Genomic DNA, 24,482 nt, shown 5'->3' on the forward strand with positions numbered 1-24,482 from the left:
AAGCGAGCATCGATTATTACATAGGTACGGTAACCTGATCAACTCAACAGCTGTTTTCCCCACTGTACACCCAGTGGTCACGCGAAACATAAATGGACGTGAACCTGTGACTCTGAAGTCGCACCTCCCCGAGGCACGAAAGGAGAGACAGCGCATTCCGAAGGGCCGGTGGGTGTTGGTCGTTGGTAGAAAAGATGGGCACGGTGCTCTCTATATCTCCCACGTCCAGAAAAGGAGGGATTCTGGACGAAAAGACGGATGGAGCTAGCGGAAAGACGGAGAAAAGCCTCAAGCGCCATTCGGTGCTGATATCGGCTCTGACGTGGAAGCGGTTAGTCGCAGCCTCGGCCAAGAAGAAGAGTGCCAAGAAAGTGAACCCGAACCCGCCCGTTGCTCAAATTGGCAACCCAGTTGACCAGCTGAACACCGAGAATCTTAAGAAATCACAATCGGGCTCCGAGCGCAAGACGAAGCCAGGTCCCCTAGCAGTGCCAGTTCCTACAGTACCGGATAAAAGCCTTCGACCCAGTCAAACCCAGAATGCGTCCCAGAACGGAAAGCAGCTCCTGTCGGTGCAGCGGCAACCGAGCAACCGCTCCATCATCTCCCCGAGACGAGTCATCGTGCAAGCCTCCACTGGAGAGCTCCTCCGCTGCCTGAGCGACTTCATGTGCAGAAGATGCTACAAACTCAAAGAGCTGAGCCCGAATGAGATCATCCTGTGGTTCCGAAACGTCGACCGGTCGCTGCTCATCCAAGGTTGGCAAGACCAGGGTTTCATTACTCCTGCCAACTTGGTGTTCGTCTACCTGCTCTGCCGGGAGGCGGTGACCGAGGACATTTCCAGCGAGTATGAGCTGCAGGCCACCTTTCTCACCTGCCTGTACTTGGCTTACTCTTACATGGGCAACGAGATCTCGTACCCGCTGAAGCCTTTCCTGGTGGAGACCAACAAGGAGGTGTTCTGGGAGCGCTCGCTGCGGATCATTGACAAAATGAGTGCCAAAATGCTGCAGATCAACTCAGACCCGCATTTCTTCACCGAGGTCTTCCAGGACCTCAAGAACGAGGGTGGCTCGAGCGACACGAACGGACGATGGAGTAATAACCTGGACCGCTAAGTTTGGAGAGAGAAACGCTCTCTGATACCTCTCCGCACCCTTTTTTCCTTCAAGGGTGAAATGAATGTAAGGCCCGACTGCTGAAGGTGTGAGGAGCGTTTCGCTCTATATGCTGGTTTGTGCAAACGGACAGGGGGATTTCGCCTCACCTCCATGAGACGGGGTTTATGTGTAAAATACAACCTTCACGACCCAGTGAATGTCACGAGCGCGATCTGGGGTTTCTTCATAGTTTAATTAATGCATGCTTAAAGTATTCTACTCGTATCATCATTGTGGTTTTGAAGATGAAAAAACAACTCTATCTGGTGCCGAGCTAAAGTGAGAGATGTAAATGATTAGCTTGTGCGTCAGTCTTGGGGTCTTATTTTTCTATTAGTTTCAGAAACGATGTTGTCACCGACGCTGAGCTGTCCGGGGTGCTGGCCTGCAACAGACACTCTCCTCCTGTCTCCTGTGGCGCCTGATGCTATCTATCTGAACGTTGAATGTACTGTTTTACAACAAAACGATTCTCTACAGTCATATGTGCCAATTGTCATAGTATAAAACGTAATGTTTTATATTGTATATTTGAAAATATATGAATACAAATATCCCCAGACTCTCTGCCGCGTCTTTATTGTTTTGATGCTAAAATAAGCAGGCAGTCGATGCATCGGTTCGTGATTGAAGTGTCCTTTTTGCGGCGTTTTTGATCTGAGCCTAAGTGATCAAGGTTTTGCTGACATTGGCGGGCGCCAGGCCGGCATGAAATTGCATTCAGATAAAAACCTCAGGCTAGTTTGATTCAACCGAAAAATTATTTGCATTTGCTTACTTAAACAAAAATCGAGCACTGAATAAAGTTTATTTTATGCAGTGCATGAGAACACGCAACAGTGTATGGATTGCGGCTACGTCATTCCTGCGCAGACTGCATATGCTTGATCGAGATAATCAGCCGGATAAAAGGAGCGCAGTATAAATCCAGTCAGCATTCACCAGAGGCGTTTCAGCATATAACTGTGCAAAACGCGTTTTATTTTGACACAGAACAACAGACACCTACATTTAATAATTTGTTCATGATTAAGTTCTATAAATATGAATCAAGTTCTTTTACTCATGAGCAGTCGCTGGCCGTGGTGCTGAAACTCGCTGCATTCGTTAATAGGCCCACAGTAGCCACACAGATATGAGTTTTGTAACTATGGAAACTGAGGCTATGACTAGATTATTAAACATGGGGGACCTTGAACTTGGTCGATTATCTTACAAAACCTCAACACGCAAATCACGTTTCAGTACATTTTAAAATCAATGTTTTATCTGCCTGTCACATTCTGAAAAGAGCAGACTTCCAGATCTGAACCTAAAAATCTGAAAAAAAAAAAAAAAAAGATTTATGCAAAATTGTTGCAAACGATTTATATGGGTCGGATTTAAACATACAAATTCAATTTAGAAATGTTCTACTTAATTTTTTTGTATAAATTTAGCCCAAATAAATTGTTTACAACTTTTTAGTAAATCCAAAAAAATCATCTTTGAATCATTTTTAGTTAGTGTATTTGTTAAAGAACCATTTTTAGCATTGTTTTTTAAACGACTGATTTTAATTGTAAAAAAACACTTGATTATAAAACTTAACTTAAAACTTAAAATTTAACACTCTAAAAAGAAAAACAATAAATAAATAAAAAATGTGCCATTTTTAAAGTGACATTAGCTCTAAAACACAATGCAGGGTCATCATATCAGTACAGTACACTGTTAGGCCTAACAATATTATTTAAATTTCGTTTGGAGTGTCTATTTTCTCTGTATGATAATTTGTTCTAATTTTAATTTTCAATGTTTAATATATATAGTAAATTCACTTTAACTATACAAAATAATTACTATAGGCAATCACAAAACAATCCATCATAAAGATATTACTTTGATTTCATTTAATTTCTTACATTTTTCATTGTTATGTCAATATATTTTTACTATATAATAGTGTTTTATCAAGTTTTAATTTGTTTAATTAAAAAAAATCTAGTATGGGGTAAACACATACAAATAATAATGTGGTGCCAAATCAAAAAGGTAATTCAAATAAAACGTGATTTGTATTAATATATTTATATTAATTAATAATTATTACTATTCTTTATTTAAAAGTAGAGTGTATGTCTTGTTTTCCTTGTTTGGCTAATTTGTAACGTCATCATCTAACCTGCCGCGTTTTATTCTGACCCCTATGGACAGGCCTTGACATTCTGCTCACGTTGTCCTGTGGGTACAGGTAGTCCTCAAGAGGAGCGTCTTGAGTGTGAAAATGGTCCCGCGGGCGCATGACTCACTGAGCGAGTAAGCAGCAGCTGGTACAAAACGAGAGAACCCCCAGAATTTGTGAATAAAGCACGTGGTGCGGGAGCTCGACCATTTGATTGGCTGGATTTTGGTGCAGTCTGATAGAAGTGTCATTGTGACGGAAGGCTGCAGAACCGGCCATAGGAATTCAGCGGGCGCATTCCGCTCCGTCTCCAATGGCAACGGCTATATTAGTAAGAGGGTCTGATCCAGATCGCGCGTGGGCTGAGAAAACATCTCGTACAGCAGCTGTTTCTAAACCTGTAAGCCCCACTGTTGAAACATCACAGCAGCAGTATTAGCTGTACTAAAATAAAACCTGCACTTTCAAAAATACCATTTATACAACTAATAGCTCATATTGTTGAGTCCCCGCATTGATACTGGATAGTAGATTTTGTAAATGGACTTGTTAATCCCACAACCTGAGAAATTGCCTTGAAGCACATCGTCTTTTTACTGATAAATCAACATTCAATTAAAAAGGCCTAACACATAACATATATACATTTTTTTCTGTGATTAGTATATCTCTAGATCATGCAGATATTAAATGGACAGTTCACACACACACAAAAACATTCTATCATCCTTAACTCACACTTCTTGTAGAAGATATTTTAAGAAATGTTGGAATCAGTCATTGACAGGTAATGGTTATGAGTTTCTAACATTCTTCAAAACATCTTCTTTTGTGTTTGTTATGGGACAATAAACTCAAAATTTGGAAATGTTTATTACTCTTATCAATGAAATATATTTTTTTATTTTTGGTGAACTATCCCTTTAAAATACTTGTAATTGCTTTGATTATTAGATTTTGAGCTCTAACATTCTTCAAAACATCTTCTTTTGTGTTTGTTAGAAAAAAGAGAATCTCAAAGTTTAGAAATGTTTATAAACAACTCTTATCAAGGAAAATATTTTGGTGAACTATCCCTTTAAATACTTTTAATTGCTTTGATCATATGAGAGTTTGAGCTCCAACATTCTTCAAAACATCTTCTTTTGTGTTTGTTGGGGGGGGACTCAAAGTATAGGAATGTTCATTAACAACTCTTATCAATAAAATTATTATTTTGGTAAACTATGTCTTTGAATACTTCTAATTACTTTGATTGTATGAGATTTTGAGCTTTAACATTCTTCAAAACATCTTCTTTTGTGTTTGTTAGAAAAATAGAAACTCAAAGTTTTGAAAATGTTTATAAACAACTCTTATTATATAATATTTTTGTTTTTGGTGAACCGTCCCTTTACAATACCTCTAATTGCTTTGATCAAATGAGTTTTTGAGCTGTAACATTATTCAAAACATCTTGTTTTGTGTTTGTTTGGAATTGTTATAAACAACTCTTATCAATGAAATAATTTTTGTTTGGTCAACCATGTCTTTAAAATAATTTGAATTGCTTTGATTATATGAAATTTTGAGCTCTAACATTCTTTAAAACATCTTTTTGTGTTTGTGGAGGGGGGGGGGGGGGACTCAAAGTTTTGGAATTGTTATAAACAACTCTTATCAATGAAATGCTTTTTGATTATTAGGTGAACTATCTCTTTAAAGTACTTCTAATTGCTTTAATCATATAAGATTTGGAGCTTATTATGTCAGTATTATAATGTTATAACACAGAGTAGGGTTCAGAATTAGCTGTCTGCCTTTACTTTAGATGCATGTAAAATAATTTCTCATGCTGCTTTAATTATGTTTTAAACAGCTTTTTCTGTTGTAAAAATGTAATGATTGTAAAAAATCACATGTGATTAAGGGAAACAAACTGATTTAATTACTTGAAAGTATTTATCTGGCAATAATGATGATGCTATTTATGATGTCATACACATTTTAGATAAAGACACACACTGCATTACTCCATTCAAAATTGAATGGCTAACAGTTACACATATAAAATGTTAAAGTTTTGTAAATACAGTCTGAACATATTTTTTATAATATTTGTTGCCATAAAAATATGAATTTGTCTTCATTATTGTGTGATAGTGTATAGTAGAGTATATGATAGTAATATTGTTTGCTGTGTATAGTTAAATAAGCGGCTGTTACAGACCTACAGAAGCATTACATTCTTCTGATAAATCCTTTTAATGATATTTACTTCAGTGAATAAAATCTCAAAATGTCCTTCATAAAATATTACCAAGCTGTCAAAAATGTGAAAACCCCAGTTATTTCTGCATATTTCTGCATGTTTCATATACCATCTTTGTAAACGTGAGTGCTAGCATTTACAGCAAGGGAATGACATCCGATGCGGTACAGAATTTGTTGTATTAGAGATAAGTTATATTGATTACATATTATATAATTTACATAATGCTTTCAGTGGATTATAACAGCTTGTCACCCAGTGATAAGCACAGTGATTTGGCAAAATTAACCTTAAAGTGAGCGGCGTTCATCTAACAAGTCCATTCATGATAGCACCCTCCCAATGGATACTGGATAAGATTAATTAAAACTCCAAGTGACTTTACAAGAGAGAAGCTAAAGGTCTACAAGTCTTTGGATGCCTACAATGTTGTTTTGTGTGGTCATGAGCAAGAAATAATGTTCCATGATTAGCAGATCCAAAACTATGTAGTGCTAAGAACCCAGGTTCTGCCTAGCGAAAGACAAGGAAAGAAGACTGAGCTATACAAGATCTGGGTAATCATCAACAAGCAGAACAACTGCATTCTGACAGTGAACTACACCTGTACGGCAGGGTATGTGAACTTACACATAGAGGTAAAGTTGGTTTTCTATTTGCACATTCAGACTTTATCCTTAACAATATAATTTCATAAAAGTATTATTTGCAAACTCTAAATACAAAAATCATATTAGCAGCCAATGACTATCAAATTACAACATTGTTCACAGTCAAATAAACAGTGATAGTGTTGTTTTTTTTAAGTCACAATTGCAGGTAATTTCAGACCGAATATTCAAAGTGCTGTGGAAAACAATATAGGGAGTGTCACAAGTTGTCACTGAATGAATGTGTGGTTATAAAACCAACTTTACCTTAATAACTTACACTTTTTAGATTACATTCTTAGCATTCAGTGTCCGCAGTTTAATTAACCATATGTAACTGTTTTTGCTGAAATCATTGCTGCAATCAAAAACGAATAATGTGTATGATTCAGTATTGCTTGAAGTTACCTGATATGAAATAAGAACTGCAGAGGCAAGCAGTTTAATTAGGTCGTCACTTCATTCACCTCCCTTTTAGCCAAAGACGTCTGCGGTTGGCATTAAAAACAGTGTGGTGTACGGTAAAAGTTAAGCAGTGTGGTGTACAGTAAAAGTTAAATTTTCTATTTCTGAATTTGGCATCCTACTGCACAACACGACATGTTTACTATTGCAACCCATTTTTTTTTTTTTTGCAACCGGGAACCCGTGTGATGTCGTGTGATGTAGGTTGGTAATTTGTCAATTTGTTTAGATGTTGAAATGATTAAAAATGACATTAAAATATATTATACTTCGTAAATAAAGGAACATGGTTATTAAACTTTTTGCCCCAAAAGCCCTAATTTTTTTACGCAGACATATGCAGACCTATTAAAGTTTTATGCAGATTTATTTAATAGACATATTAAATAGACAAATTAAAAATAAGTAAATGTCAAAGTTTTGTAAATATAATCGGAAAATAGTTTTGGTAACACTTTAGTTTTGGTAATTCTGTCTATACAGAAGTAAGAAGTCAGCGGTAGCATTTGTTTTACACACAAAATGCAACTGTGTACCCACAAGCACATATTTCTTAGTTCTTATGAATGTAGCCCGGGGCACATATTCCTAATGAGCCTGTGTTTCCTAATGCACACTATATATACAACTGGCTTATTACCTGCCTTTTGTGTTAGTATTTATGAATTACAATATTATTCTACATTCCTAATACCAAACCTAAACCCAATCACTACCTTACTAACTATAAAAAGCAACAAATTAGTAGTATAATGTGCTAAAAGTCTTAGTTAATGGTTGGCTAATAGCAAGAATTGTACCCTAAAATAAAATATTAACCTCAGAAGAGGATAAAATTTAATACAGCTATTGCTATTGTAGAAAATTCATATTCATAACCAAACATACGACAGTGGAGTAACATAAAATCTCAACAACATTGTGACAAACCATTTAACAAAGGTATAACATAGATTCTTATTAACATTGAATGGGTTAGTTCACTCAGAAAGGAAAAATCTGTCATCATTTACTCACCCATGACTTGTTTCAAACCAGTGTGTGTTTTTTTTCAGTAACACTTTATTTTGATGGTTCATTTAAGTATTATGAGACTGTCTGCTCAATATCTGTTGATACTGCTCCTCCAACAGACGTGTAACTGATAAACACAATAAAAAATAAATCCGTAAAATTTACAGTAAAAAAATGGCAGCTGTGGTTGCAAGTATTTCACCCTTAAAAATACAGTACAAACTGTAAAATTAATTTCTCATTTTTACAGTAAAATACCATATTTCATTATTTATATAGGTAATAAGTCTGTATTTTGAATTACCTACATCTTTTGTTACACAGATAGACACGTTAACACAGTCATGCAGGTGGTGATAAGAAAGTTAAAAACTACTTTTTCCTCAAGCAGAAAAGTGTATCAGTCTATAGAAGGAGCTTAGAGTCATTCACACAGGCACTAAACACCAGTTTTTTACAAGAATAAAAAAAGTCATGAAATAAACAACATAATATTTAACATAAATTTGTAATGTACAAAACAGATGCAGAAACAACTAAAAAGATCCATAATAAATGTCAACAAAAATCATAAAATGTGACATGCTATGCAGGGAATTAATGGAAATGTCAATTTACAGTTATTCACTGTATATATATATATACACTGTAGCATTTTTACAGTTTTTTACTGTTGAAATCACGGCCATTTTTTTACAATGTAAGAAACTTTGCAAGTACATGTGAACTTACACTAACCCTAACCCCAACCTAACAGTTTACTTATAATCTAACAATAATTAGTTGGCATGTACAGTTGAAACCAGAAGTTTACATACACTCAAAAAAATAGGAACATAACCATTTTTTAAAAATGTCTGATGGTAAATCATACTAAACGTTTTAATATTTTAGGTCTGTTAGAATTACGTAAATGATTTACATTTGCTAAATGCCAGAATAATGAGAACATTTTTTAAGATCATTTTTTATTAATTTCTAGACAGTCAAACGTACATTTCTTTCCATGGTATTTTTTTAGCTTTGCTTTTAAACTGTATAACTTTGGTCAAATGTTTTGGGTATCCTTCCACAAGCTTCTCACAATAGTTTGAAGGAATTTTGGCCCATTCCTCCTGACAAAACTGGTGTAAATGAGTCAGATTTGTTGGCTGTTTTTTTAACTCTGCCCACAAATTTTCTATAGGAATTAGATCAGGGCTTTATGATGGCCACTCCAAAACATCCATTCTAGTCCAAGCACATTTGAACTAATTTGGCAGCATGCTTAGGGTCATGGTCCGTTTGGAAGACCCATTTGAGGCCAAGTTTTAATTTCCTGGCTGATGTCTTGAGATGTTGCTTCAGTATTTCTACATAATGTTCTTTCTTCATGATGCCATCTATGCTGTGAAGTGGACCAGTCCTTCCTGCAGCAAAACTGCACCACAACATGATGCTGCCGCCCCCATATTTCACAATTGGGATGGTGTTCTTAGACTTAAGCTTTCCCCTTTGTCCTCCAAATGCAGCACTGGTCATTATGGCCAAACAGTTCAATCTTAGTTCCATCAGACCACAGGACATGTCTCCAAGCATTATTCTTTTCCCAGTGTAATTTAGCAAATTGTAATCTGGCTTTTTTGTTGATTCTGGATTGTTGATTTTCCCATGTTGTCACACAAGGAAGCAGTGTGATTGGGGATTTCCTTAAATACTATTCTACAGTTGTGCCTCTAATTAACTCAAATGTTAGCCAATCAGAAACCTCCAAAGCCTTGACACAATCATCTGAGCTTTTTCAGAGGCATAATAATCTTATTGTATGTAAACTTGACTTTCAAAAAAATTTATAACAATTTCTCAAGAAATCTCTCTCTCATTATTCTGATTTTAAGCATAACAGAAACAAATGTGAAAATCCTAACTTAGCTAAAAGAGAAAAAGTTTAGTCACATTAACATCTGACTTTTTTAAAATGGTTATGTGCCTTTCTATACAGTACATGTAAACTTCTGGTTTCAACTGCAGATGCAATGTAACTTAAATTCAACAAACAGACCATCAAAAGAAAAATCATCTGTCTTCCTTTACATTACATGCACAAATCCCTCTGTTCAGTGTGAAAAACGCTCAGACACATGCACTTCTGATTGAACTTTAAACAGCTTTTTCTGTTAGAAGGTAAAAATGTAATGTTTATAGCTTAAGGGAATAATTATCAGATAGTATTGATGATGTCATTTCTGATTTATGATGTCATGCACATTGTAGATATAGACTTACCCATGATTTTTTCCAAACCAGTTAAGAGTTTTTTCTTTCTGTTGAACAAAAAAGAAGATATTTTGAAGAATGTTGGAAACCTGTAACCATTGATTTCCATGGTAGAAAAACCCAATGAGGGAACACTTTACAATAAGGGTGCATAGATAATGCATTAGTTAATATGAATTAACAGCGAACAAAACATCTGTTAAGCATGACTTAATCTTTGTTAATGTTAACTAAACATATATTAATGCATTACATATATTAATGCATTAAAGGTGCAGTAAGTGATTGTCTTCAGAAACATTTTTGTTGTGCTCGTTGAAAGTCTCTTCACATTCCAATAGTAAAGATAAAAGTTAATGATCTAAATGTGTTTATATGTATTTTATATTCTGGGTAAGGCATAAAACTAAAAAATGTTCATCTAATTAAATATTGTCAAGCGGCCAATTCCCATAATTCTGATAAGTAGCCCAAACTGTCTGTCAACAAATGTAGATTTGAACAACAGGGCACCCAATCACACAGATCTGCCGATGGCCGCGATCAACCCAATCACGCAGGCCGCGATCAAATGGACACAAGTGACAGTGCTAAAAACAAATGCTGAATCAAAACTTTTTAATATCCTGAATCAATATTGAAGTTACTTTTGAATGCTGGAGGAAGGACGACACCATAGCTAAAGTATTTCTTTTAGACGGGTCATGTTATGTTTTAAAAGTATTTTAGTCATGCAAAGCTGTAGTAGAGTTTGTTGTTACAAATGGGTTATATGCACAGAAGTGTTGTTCAGCCACTGAAATCTTCTGGTGAAAGATTGATGTGACTTTTTTAGTTTAATAAGGGACCTTTTACAGCATTGATAATGTAGATTTTGATTTAGTTTAACAACAATTAGTAAATAGCGTTATTCCGCCTAGCCTGCTTTACTGAGGTAAAGTTGGTTTAATATTTACATTGGTTCATTTTTAAACAATGACAACATGTGGTGCACTCTATATTGTTTACCATGCTACTTTGAATATTCGATCTGAAATAGCATGCATGTATAGTAATAAGTGTAATGCCTGCATGCTGCCGGCCAAGCACTAAGCCTGCAGTTCTCGCTTTTGGACAAAGCGTGTGAGAGATTGGGACTGATAAGAGAGAGATGACAAGTTTTGCTTGCTAACTACACAACTGAAAATGTGCTAGATATAATACAGTTTTTCATTCAAAATTGTAGTTTTATAAACAGGGTTTGAAATTCACTTTTTTGATCACCAGAGACTGTGGCTAGATTTCCAACATTACTAGCCACTCGCCATTTTCCCTGTAGCCACACTTTTGCTGTTGGGAAAATATATTTTCTATGCATAAATTTGACTTTGACATGTTAAAATTATTATTATTTCCACATGCCTCTTCATTCATTTCACTTTTTGTGAGTGTTGTGTATGAGCTTGCTCAATGTGCATGAGCAAATGAGCAAACGTATCGCATCGCAATTCGTTTTTATTTCACATGACTTTTTAGGGCTCAAAATTAAGGATTTATTAAATTCATCTCTGACCACACCAAAAATTATTATTTATTTTCTAGCCATGTGTCAAAACAAGCAAAATGTAGCTGTATAAATGCTCTTTTATTCAACAAAACCTTTCTTAAAAAAAGTAACATTTAAAAAAAGAACTATTGTTGTAACACGGGGAGTGGCACTAACAACGGAAGTTTGGATCTACATGCAGGTTTATTCAAAGTCAGGCAAGCAAAGGTCAGCACAGGTGCAAACAGATATGTACAGGCAAATCCAGAATCGTAGTCAATATAACAAGGGAGAGGTCGAAAGGCAGGCGGTAGACAGGGATAACTAAATAAACAAGGTTAGGTAAGTACACGGGAAAACAAGGCTAGGAAACTAATGTCACTGTGACAGATAACAAGACTCGGCAATGGGAGTGAGTGAGTGTGTTGCTTAAATAGTGTGTGTAATCAGTCTGTGACAATCCTCAGGTGGTGTGAGTCTAATCAGTCTAAATGAGGAAGCATGTGTGTCTGGGCGAAGTGCATGTATGAATATGTAGTCCAGAAATGGCAGAATTCCAGCGACCTCTGGTGATTAGAGGTCGCTGGTGATTGTGACAATTGTCATGTATCTAAAATATGTACAGTAATCTGTCCTGGCTAAAGGTCCCAGATCACCAGTTAACTGCACATAAATGGGGAGTTAAGCAGTGACCGGTGCTGCTTACAAAAGGTTATATATATATATATATATATATATATATATATATATATATATATATATATATATATATATATATATATATTCTTTTTTAAATATTTCCAAAATTTTGTTTAACAGAGCAAGGAAATTTTCACAGTATGTCTGATATATATTTTTTCTTCTGGAGAAAGTTTTATTTGTTTTATTTCAGCTAGAATAAAAGCAGTTTAAAATTTTTTTAAACACCATTTTAAAGACAAAAATATTAGCCCCTTTGAGCTAATTTTTTTTCGATAGTCTAAAGAACAAACAATCATTATACAATAATAATTTATTTATTATTATTTTTTTATCTTGAGCTCTTGATGTCACACTGTTAAAAGAAGACGTGGAGACCCAAATGCAAGCGACAGTTTATTAAACTCAGAAGAGAACACAGAACAAAGAGAAGCTGGCTGGCTGGAAGTCAGGTGATCACAAGAGGAAGATGAAGGAACAAATAGTTCTCCGTCAACAGGGCAAATAAAGTTCATCGGGGAGATCTTCAATCTCCGTCAACAGAGCGAATCAAAAGTTCATCGGGGAAAAAATTCAACCAGCGTTCAACCAGCGAACTCAACGAGGAGAGGCGGACAAAGACACAGAGACAAGTGAGGACAACGAACTGACAAGGTGAGACAGGAACGCTGAACATTTATAGCCACAGTAATGCGCTACACCTGGAGCGCAATAATCAGCTGAGCGGTGCTAGGCAACCGATGACCATGATCATGTGACCGCCCAGCTGATGACATGAAAACAACAACAACACTGACAGCCACGCGACTCTCACACAAACACAGAGACAAGCGCACACACACGCAAACACAAATAAACAAATCGCACCACGCAGACACATCATAGAAGAGCAGATAGATCCACAACCGTGACACTTGAAAACATCAGGACTGTGGGTGCACTATCATCGTTTTTTGTCCAGTCTATTTCAAAGGAATCAATCGCACCAGTTGAGTTTCCTCTATGCACAGTTGCTTCGTGCAAGTAAACGGGAGCGCGCACGCTTTTTAAAAGAACGATCATTCGGTTTTCAGCTGCTTTCTTTTGCTCACGCGAACAGTCATTTTTGTCAGTCCTGCTGCTTCTCGATTCTAAGATCACTTTTCACGAAAACTGGACCATCTTTATTGCTGAAGCTTTTAAGGAAACTACAATTTAATAATTATTTTCAACCAGCCAAAGTGGCTAGTGGGAGTGTCTGTCTAACCCACCACAGCTAAAAACTACCCGCATTTGGCGGGTGTTAATGTCAAGCCCTAATTATAAAGTACTATAAAATTTTCTAACTGGCGAAGGACAGAATCTAGTTCAGTGGTTCTAAAACTGTGGTACAGGCTTCCTAACACATATGATATCACCGATATGATCAGTATATTGATTTTAATATGCTAAACCTTTTATTCTATTTTCAATTTTCTAAATGTTTGTTATGTATTCTATCATTTGAAGCTAATTGCCTCCCCATATTTTTAACGGTTGTTAAGGGCATATCTTGTATTTTTATATCCCAATGTTGACAGGAATAGTACAATCACTTGCTTTTTCGACACACAAAGCTTACTCTAACGCACAGTAAGCAGATCTTATTTCTAATTTAAATATGTCAATTCAATTCATTTATTTAAAATACAAGTTAATGTTTAGATTTCAAAGATATACAAATAAGTCATATATGCATGCAAAATCGATTTCAAAATTAATCAAAAAGAGTTTGTATATCAGGTCCCACATTATATTAAGTGTCCTTAACTACTATGTACTTACATCAAAAAATAAATACAATGTACTTACTGTGTTTATAATGTATTTGAGAACACTTGTGGTGCTTTTGAGTTGGGATAGAGGTTGGGTTAGGGACAGGTTTGGTGGTATGGGTAGGTTTAAGGGTGGGTTAAGGTGTAAGGGGTGGTCAACAGTGTATTTACAAATGTAATTACAAAAGTTAATTACAGATGTAATTACATGTATTTAATTTAGCATAAGTACACAGTAAATACATGTATTTACACAATAAGTACATTGTAACAAACTATTAATTCTTGTGTAAGTACAAATTAGTTAAGCCCACAATATAAAGTGGGACCGTATATCAATATCATGACATGTAGCCTATATTTATGAGGTCCAAGGAACATTTCCAGGTTTTAATGAATAGGCTACTTTATGATAATACTTTACACTTAAGGACAGCAGTTTGCTTTTCACTTTTTAAGAACAGTGCCATTTTTAATTTACTTTTAAACTTATATTTGAATTTAAACATTGACGTTTTATTTTTTTTTTTTTTTTACCTGTCAGCACAGTGCAGTGTTAATGTTCAAACTATTTATAATGGTTAAAGTGGCTGACAATAATAAACATTCATAAAAAGAAGAACTAATCTGCCATGTTATTGAACTATACAGAGCTGTAGCTGCTTTATTAGGGCTTTTACACTGTAGTTCAATACTGGTTATTACGGTGGTACTTGGAGAGAACATTTTTATCTGAAGTGGTACTTGGTGAAAAAAGTTAAGAGAACCACTGATCTTGTGGGTCTCTGCCATCTTTAATGTGCGTGTTTGTGATTTTAGGAGGCATGGCTTTGGGCGACCGGGGAGGGATTGTATTCGAAAAATATTATGCTAAGCAGTTAGCATTTAGGCAGATCACCTATTGCACCTTTTACAGCCTAATTAGTTTATGTTTACTTACACATACACAAATGCATTTGTTAATCCATTACATAATATAATATAACAATGAACGCCACATTTATTTATTCATTCATTCATTTTCTGTTCAGCTTAGTCCCTTTATTAATCAGGGGTCCACATTTATTCAATAATGCTAAATATGTTATGTAAACGAATCATATAATAATTTGTTATTTAATGCGCTACTTAACACATTAGGTAACGTGAATGATTTTTGGGTGAACTATCCATTTAAAGCGATTCCCCTAAGAGTCAATTTATTGCAATTTTTTTTAGAGAAAGGTGGTGTTTATAAATGTACAATACCCTGCCTAATATTAGTGATGTGCACGGATGTTCAAAGATGCCAAGGCTATTCACTCAATGTTCGTGACAGTGAAGCAGGAGAGGGTGAAGAACTGAATGTTAGTGCCATCTTAAAGCGATAGGCCTGTACGTTGCAGCAGGAAGCATGAATAAGGACACATTACTCTTGAATGAAGCATGACTCCTCTTTATGTAAGAGTGCTGCTGTTTGCCACAGACGGATGCAGCCGCAGGAATGCCGTTGCCTTGGAAACGGCAGCAGCAGGAAGCGAGATGCAGAGACCACAGAAAGGCAAGGCAGACAATTAATAATTCACAATATTTCATTCGCCTTTGCGTTTGTTGCCGGAGACGACTTTCTGTTAGAGCTTAGGTGGGTATGTGGGATTAGTCCCAGGAGAACAGGTTATATGCAATGAGCCTGATTAATGATCAATTCATAACGCAGGAAGAGAAAGATTAGTAGAGAGACAGAGGTGAAGATTGGCTTGCTTTGTTCTAGTCTAAAGTGCTTTTTTTAAGATGCAGGATTTGGCTGAGGATTACTGTACATACTTACTGTAAATGAGTTACTGTAAACCAATTACAGCAAAAATACTGTATTTACATTTACAGCATTATTTAACTTGCTGCACATGTATTTACAGATCTGTATGTTTTTACTGTAAAATATACAGTCATTTTTACAATGCTAATTTAAAATACAGTAACTTACAGAAAAATACAGTTCATTCTACAGTTGAATTCTGTGTAATTTACAAAAATCGTTCACGGTATACCGTATTTAGTTAAACCAAATATTATTTGTTTTGCTTTAGTTTTGTTTTCAACAATCAGCATACATTTTCAAACTAAAAGAGCAAAATATATTTAGGAAAAAAAAATTAAAACCTCACTAAAACCTCTTTTTCTTTTTAAAATTCTTTTATTATTTGGTTCAAATCTTTAAGTATCAAATACTTACCTATAAGTAAAAGTGACACATAATAAAACTAAAACCAATTTCAGTTGTTTTATTTGGCTCACATGAGTCAATTTATTTGACTCAAATTGTAAAAAAAATAAAAAATAAAATAAAAAAAATTGTATAAAGCCTTAAATTATTTCTTATACCAAGTCAAAATTATAATTATTCATTCATTTTAATGAATTGTATCAGGATTGGTCAGTTTGAATGTCTTGGTATTCGAACTTTGGTCACATGGTCTACTAGATTGTAATAATAATAATAATAATAAAAATAATAACAATAATAACAACAATTCTTTACATTTATATAGCGGATTTCTGGACACTCAAATCGCTTTACACAATGGGGGGGAATCTCCTCGTCCACCACCAACGTGCAGCATCTACCTAGATGACACAATGACAGCCATATTGCGCCAGACCGCACACCACACACCAGCTGAGCAGAGGAGACTGCATGATGAAGCCGATTATGATATGGGGATGGTTAGGAGGCCATGATGGACAGAGGCCAGTAGACAAATTTGACCCCCGCTGATCCCTACTTTTTCTATGGAAATTTTTGGGGATTTTTAATGACCACAGAGAGTCAGGATCTTGGTTTAATGTCTCATCTGAAAGACTGCACTCACTGACAGTATGGTGTGCCCTTCATTATACTGGGACGTTAGGACCCACACAGGCCGCTGGTTGAGCAGCCTCTGCTGGTCTCACTAACACCACTTCCGGCAGCAGCCTAGCTTTTCCATATGGTCTCCCATCTAGGTATTGAAGGGGCGCAGCCCTGCGTAGCTTCAGTGGGCGACCATATGTGAGAGTTGCAGAGATCTAGCTGCCGGCTCTCTGGCTCTCCTGCTATCTGGCTTTCTCTTCATACCGTCTCTGGCTCTCTCAGGTGGCATTTTTACAATTAAGCTGGGTACAATTAATATCATATGTTTTTGTCAGTTAATGTTTTATCATTTTATACATTTATTTTGAAACTAATTAAGTTGCAACGCTAGCAAAATATTGTTATTAAATCGTTTCATTTTCAATGTGAATTACTTTTGATTTAACTTCAACACTAAATTGTTCCATACTGAAATAACAATATAATCACATGATGGCAATGCTTTCCCACATATTAAGCTATTATAACTGCACTAATTTCCGTTTTTGGTATAAGAATGCAGAAGATGGTTTGACTAGAAATGAAGTTTTCACCATCTTGCTGATAACATTTTAAATGATTTTGCAAGGACTGCACTGCAGTTTGAACCGCTGTAGCTAATCACTATCTTCATTTATTCATTGTCTTTTCAGCATAGTCCTTTTATTCATCAGGGGTCGCCACAGAGGAATGAACCGCCAACTTATCCAGCATATGTTTTATACAGCGAATGCCCTTCCAGCTGCAACCTAATACTGGGAAACATCCATGCACACTCATTTGCACACATGCACTATGGCCAATTTAGTTTATCCAATTCACCTACAGTATGCCACATGACTTTGGACTGTGGGGGAAACCAGAGCACCCAGGGGAAACTCACGCAAAAAAAGAGAACATGCAAACTTCAAACAGAAATGCCAACTGACCCAGCTGGGACTCGAACCAGCGACCTACTTTCTGTGAAGCGACAACGCTAACCACTGAGCCACCGTGTCGCCCACTAAAACCATTTTCATTTATTTAGTTTATTTGACTCATACCATTAATGACTTCAAAATACTAAATAACTTAAAATATATATAAAAAAGTAAAAAGAACTGTACAATTGTATAAAATGTACAATAATTGCTAACGTTAAGTAAAAATTATAACTATCCATTCATTTTTAATGAATTTCAGTTGTTGCTAACATTTTGCAATAGTTTTTCTTTTGTCAATATGAGTTAGCTAGAATAAAATCAACTAAAAACAACTTGTGTACTTGACTTTTGAAAGGATGACAATTATTATATGCATTTGTTTATATTGCAAAACCATGTTTTTTTTACCAACAAAAAGGGCCAATAAGATTCCAAAGGCAGAAGTGCTGATACTGATAACGACAACATAAAGGCTCATTCTAAAAATGTAGCCATATATACATTTCTGGAGACCGCAAATTATGTAACCAGAGCTATGTATGGCTGCATTTCATCTTTAAAATGAACACTACGAGGTGTTATGATGCCGTTCCTTTTCAAGCTTTCCAGCTGACTGCTTACCTCCATGTGGATGGCTTTTCTGCTGTTATTAGTTTGTCCAGTGGTTCGCCATGTACATCGGAGGATTTGAGATGCAAAGCAGAGTTGCCTGTGACAACGGGGTTCAAGTCCAGCGAAGAAAGGTTCCAGAAAGCAGGTATGTCAAAAACAAATGCTAAAAAATAAACAAGTAAATAACAGGGTGAGAATGTGGTAAAATCTAAAAACGGCTGGGCGCTGGTCAATCTGTGCTTTTGAAAACAGTATTTGTTGGGTTTAAGGTAGATAAAGGATGGTTAGTTGATCGGTCAGTCAGTCAGTCGTTAAGTCAGTCGATAGTGGCCTCTGGTGGATTGAGGTGAGAAGAGCAGGCGCAAATGGCACTCACCAGAGAAATTTGAGATCTCAAAAAGCTTACAGAGACTTCTGGCGGATTCGTGAAAACAAAAACTGCTAAGAAGCTTCTCTTCTGGGACGTATTTGGTGCATTCCAGAAATGTATATAGGGGTACGTAATCACAATGAGTCTGGGTTAGATAAAAATCAGGGTCATGCTGACATACATTTGGATTTTCAGGGGTTTTAAAGTGTGGTCCTGAAGCTTTATCTTTATTGGTCAGTTTAAATGTCTCAGTATTTGGGCTTTGGTCACATGTTCAATGATTGTTTTTTTCCCTGCACTGTTAGACTTTGCCGCAATTTTACAGATATTTACTGTAAAAAAGTAAAATATCACATACATTTTTTTTACAGTTCACTACTGTAATATGCACTGCATTGTAGGTCAATTTAAAACTCTTACATTAACCTACTGTATATTAGGAATTTGTGGTATTCTAATGTAATCAAAGTAATCAATTACTTTTACTGTAGTAGAGGACAAAATAAGTTAATGTAACAATCACTTGTTTAGAATTTATTAAATTCAGTGGTAAATTTTAAAAATAAAGGTTTGCTAGTATAAAATGTAATTAAATTATAGAAAAAAAAAACTTTAAAAAATGCTCATACTGTAAAATTAAAATGAAGAAGTTGCTGTAGGGATCTGCTACTGTTAAATTTGGTCTAATCCATGTCCTGAAACACAGCCCCTTTCACTTTTAATTTTAATGGAGGGAGCGATTTGTTTATGAATGAATTTCCGTTATGAACGATTTGTGTGAACCATCAATATCCCTGCGTCTCATTGTGAATATCCACTTTTCTGATTTGAATGGTATATAATATTTTTAATAATTAATAATTCAGGGTGTACAGTATGCACACTGAGGCGCAGGCATTGTTATGCTATGCGATATCTACTTTATCTATGGCATACTACAAACTAACATGAACAAGCCACAAGCGATTTTATTAACTAATCCAACAGCTAATGTTAACAACAGAGACCTATTACTGTAAAACATTATTACAGTATGTTCGTTTATTTAAACATAATTTTTGCAAAACTGAAACGGATCATTGTTTTGTTTCTCTTTTTTTAGTGTGATAGTCTTCAACATTCTTCAAAATATCTTCTTTTGTCTTCAACAAAAAAAAAAAATTAACGCATGAATGTTTAAAATCACTCGAATGTGAGTAAATGGTGAGCAAATTTCCAGTTTTGCTTGAACTTTCTCTTTAATTTGGCACTCAGCAATTTGTTTACACTCAATCTTGTCCACCAGCAGGCATCAAGACACAATTGAACTCATGTTCAAAATAAAGTTGAAGCATCCAGTGATCCTTCATGAAAAACAAGGGATTTATAATAAGAGCAACTGTCAGCGGATGTTTTTTTGCTATCAAAACAACATTAACAATTCACAGCACAAACACTCTGACTTCCAAACAAATCCATACTTAATCTATAAGCTGAGCTTCTTAAGTATCGGTTTATTTGCTTTTCTAGGTCATGTAGTTTGCTTTGTTTATCTTTTACCTCACACTTATTCACGAGGGGCTTATGTCTCTCGGTCCTATATCTGTATATGCTAATCTTGGCTATGAGATTATTCTATTCTTTGTGTTACGCAGCCCGTTCGAAACACTCTGCTAAATGCGGAAGACATAATCCAACGCTAGTGTTTAGGAAACAACAATGGGGCCAAGACATAAACACTTCCAGAATTGGACAGAAGTGACCTATGAAATGCCTTTATATGCTATTTTTAGATGTCTATGTCTAGGCCACACAGAACCTATGCCTGAAGAAATCCACAGATTGTTTAGCCCATTGAGTCTATTTGTTTACCTGTGTAAGTGTTTGTAAATATATTTTTATTCAGTTTTTATATAAATGTCAGTAAAATTATTGAAAATGTGCATCTTTATCTTTATATGATTGATAAATACAGTTTGTAAAGTAACATTTTCTGTCTTTCAGTAGATATAGTATAAATGGAAGACATTTTTTACCATATGAGAAACTTGCTTTTCAAATAAGTGGTTCTAAATGGATTTACATTGTAAACCTTAAATAATTTACAGATTCCGTGCAAAAATAACATTTTGAATACAAAAAGAAAAGTATATTTTGTTTGGCCCTGCCAATATTCAACTATATATATATATATATATATATATATATATATATATATATATATATATATATATATGTGTGTGTGTGTGCGTGTGTGTGTGTGTGTGCAGTGATGATATACAGCCACATCGCACTGCTACTCTTCTGATATTGCGTTTATACAACAGTTCGACGGCATAATTGTGTATATAAAAATAAAAATCAAACACAGAGTCTCAAAACCCTTTTGTTAGAGGAACTACTTTCTTCCGCCATTCATTCACATCTGCAGTGATGTCAGAACAGCAGAAACTAATTCCCCAACATGGTCGAAGAGCTAGTATTTGAATGATTCTTTAGCGTAATGTCTACAGTGATAACAAAACAGGTGATTTTGCTGATATTTTAAGATTATATGTTTAAATGTTATGAAATGCTATCAGTCCAGAGATACTTCCCAGTATTTCCCAGTATTTCTCTTCGAATATCACAATAACTAACCCTGAAAAAGCCATAGCAAAGTAAACACTACAAGATTAATGCTGTGTTTGCGATAAGGAAAACGCTCAACACAAAAATTAACTCAGGGTTATACAAAATTACACTGGGTTTTTCCTCTCTGTTTTTCTCTCTGTCGCCATCTTGTGAATGGACAACCGTTTTTGGTCTGCTCAATGACAGGCTAATGGTCGCTGACACGCTGTCTCTCAGAAATGATAAATATTTCAAATAAAAATAAAAATTAATTGCATAATTGCAATCTAAACAACTACATTCTCAACTAAAAAAAGTCTCTATATAACTGTTATATACAACAGTTCTGTCTGGTTCTCGAATCTGATTGGTTGATAGGCGTGATAAGTAATATTAGCATCAGTACAGCCTCTTTAACCTTTGTGTATTACTCGGCCCACATACAGCCAGCAACAAACAGACACTAGTTTAACAAATATTACTGTTGTTATACAACAAAATATACTTTTGAGGCTTTTTAGTCAAGATTGTAATTGTTTAGAATGCAACTATGCAGTTTATTTGCAAGAATAGTGCCTATTTTAAATTATTTACAATTTCTGAGAGATCTTGTCGACGGCCATAGTGTGGATCAAAGACGGTTGATGCTTTCTATCCACAAGATTGAGACAGAACCGCAAAATACCCCCCCCCCCCCCCCCCCCCCCCGCATCCTGTCACGGTTCTCATCAGAGTTATTCACCCCGAATACCCCCTCCTCCCAGTCTCTCGGGTTTTTAGAGACATGTTGGGAGGTTAGATGATCTCTCACTTTTGTATGTTGTAAGTGCTGTATTTATACTGATTTTCTCGCATATCAGGGATGTGTGTTGTGTTGGCATATTGAAATAAGCAAAGTCCGCACATGTTTAGCATTTTTCCTTATCACAAACACAACAGCAGTCTGATTTTTTTCAGGGTTAATTATTGTGAAATCCCGATTGCAACAGAGAAATACTGTAGACTAACAGCAACTTAGTTTTCCCATGTGGTCTCACATCCGGGTACTGACCAGGTACAGCCCTGCTTAGCCTCAGTGTGTATCTGGTCTTGGGCTGCAGGTTGGGTTACACGATTAATCGAAAAAAGATCACGATCTCGATTCGACCCTACACACGATCTTAATTCAGCTTTTCTACGATTCAGCCAATTATATTTTTAAGGTCAGGAGAGAAGCTTAAAGGCGATTCGCACAAGTCTTCACAGGAACATGAACACCTTCAAACGGCCTTAAAAGTGTCATATACTGGATTTACATAAGGTCACATAAGGTATAATTCATCCAGAAATGTCATTTCTGTCTTCATGTAATGATGTATTCACGGTCGCGCAATCACACGTGAGCTGACCGCGAGGCTGTTTACTTGCGAGAACTTTAGTGAACAGAACCTGCATAGACTTTGAATAAAAAGTAATAAAGTTGTAAATAACATTCAGTTTGTTGCACAGAGCGATCGTTGTTTTATCACAGTGACAGCAGCCATGAGCCGCACTAGGAAGTGAAAATAAAACTGGCCGCACATCATTTGAATGCTCAAAACGCATTTTACAATTATGATTACAGCAAACATTTGATATGTTTTTTCTTTCATAGTGTTGTGCATGAAAATAAATGCTTGACAGTGTCAGTATAACAAGTCTAGCTTATATAATGTTGAATATAATGCAAGTAGAAATCTAATAATGACAAATGTCTGATAATGACAAATTTTACCAGTGAAAACAAATGGTCTAATAATGCTGTCAATGACAAATGACAAGCACATGTCTCAAACATAATAATTAAACTTTATAATTATGAATAGTTGTATTCTGATGTTATCATTTTACTGTGAATGAACAAACAGGACATATTGAAAGTCTGTTCAAGTCCACCAAAATGACTGGACAAAATTTAGCATTTTAAGCAACAGTAGACCTAAACATAGGCCTAATATTATTATTGTTGTTTTACCATAATGTCACTTTAGAATTCTAAGGTTCTATCTGACATTTTTGTCAAAATTGAGTTATTGACATATTCTTATTAAATGACAACTTAGTTTTTACATTTACATTTTACATTTTTTAAAACAAATGTTGCACACATACTGTTTGCTATATGGATTGCAAAAACTTTGAAGCTCAATATCTCAAAATCATTCAGAACGCAGATAGAACCTTATAATTCCAAGGTGACGATATGTTTGAGATTTAACAACGATAGCATACTCGTATTAACCTTTATTTTACATCAAAAGAATTGTGAGAAAGAATCATCATCTTGATTTTAAGCAAAAAAAAGCATGAGAATCGTGCAGCCCTAGCTGCAGGGTGATATGACTGTGGCAATATATAATAGTCGTTACTGTGAAAATTTCTCTTGCTTTGTTAATAATCACTTTGAATATATTTGAAAAAGGATAAAAATATCACAAAGTTCAATTTAAAACAATCTGTGTTGTTGTTCTTTTATATTTTGAACAGAGATTTATTCACAAGCTTTTATAAACAACCCACTGTTATGACACCATCATTTGTGCAAATGAAACAGCAAGGAAATGATTCACTATTTAAAATAATCTTTTCTCAGCAACTGTAATTTTGCCCCTTGACATGAAAACATTAATGAAGCTTTGCCAAGGACTTCCATTAAAAACAAACTGCCCACACATTGGTTAGATAATGTGATGGCGGGGGAGTTATCAATACAGCTTTGATGATTTCTTACAAGCATGAAGATTATTAAGACTGGGTCAGAACTCTTTAAGGCAAGTCATTTCACTCGATAGCCATCTTTGAAACGCCTCTCGGGCAGTATACTCGGGCATTCTGTATGAATGGGGAAACATCAAATTCTCCAAAACTGCTTGCCAAGCTTGACTGAATTTCATATTAGGAACCACTAATAAAATGAAACAACAAATGTCTCATAAGTTTAATTTCTAAATCTCCAAATCACACAAAATCTGCAGAAATTCACGTCTGGTCTGAGCCCCTCCCCTGGATCAATATCAGTCTATAATGATCAATGATTGGCTCCTGTACTAGAAGGCGGGCTTTATTCACCATATATTGATCGATGATTGGCTTCTGTACTAGAAGGCGGGCTTTATTC

The 24,482-nt window shown here is 35.4% G+C and overlaps 1 protein-coding gene across 1 annotated transcript; it reads left to right on the top strand.

Annotated features, from left to right (window-relative positions):
* On the top strand, window positions 1–1,723 carry cdk5r2a (cyclin dependent kinase 5, regulatory subunit 2a (p39)). Its single transcript, NM_001017569.1, is given in 1 exon segment — window positions 1–1,723. A coding segment is annotated over 1 exon segment (927 nt). The 5' UTR covers window positions 1–194; the 3' UTR covers window positions 1,122–1,723.
* Window positions 1,724–24,482: the final 22,759 nt, after the last annotated feature.

This window comes from Danio rerio, chromosome 6, assembly GCF_049306965.1.
Source record: "Danio rerio strain Tuebingen ecotype United States chromosome 6, GRCz12tu, whole genome shotgun sequence".
Classification (NCBI taxonomy): Eukaryota; Metazoa; Chordata; class Actinopteri; order Cypriniformes; family Danionidae; genus Danio; species Danio rerio.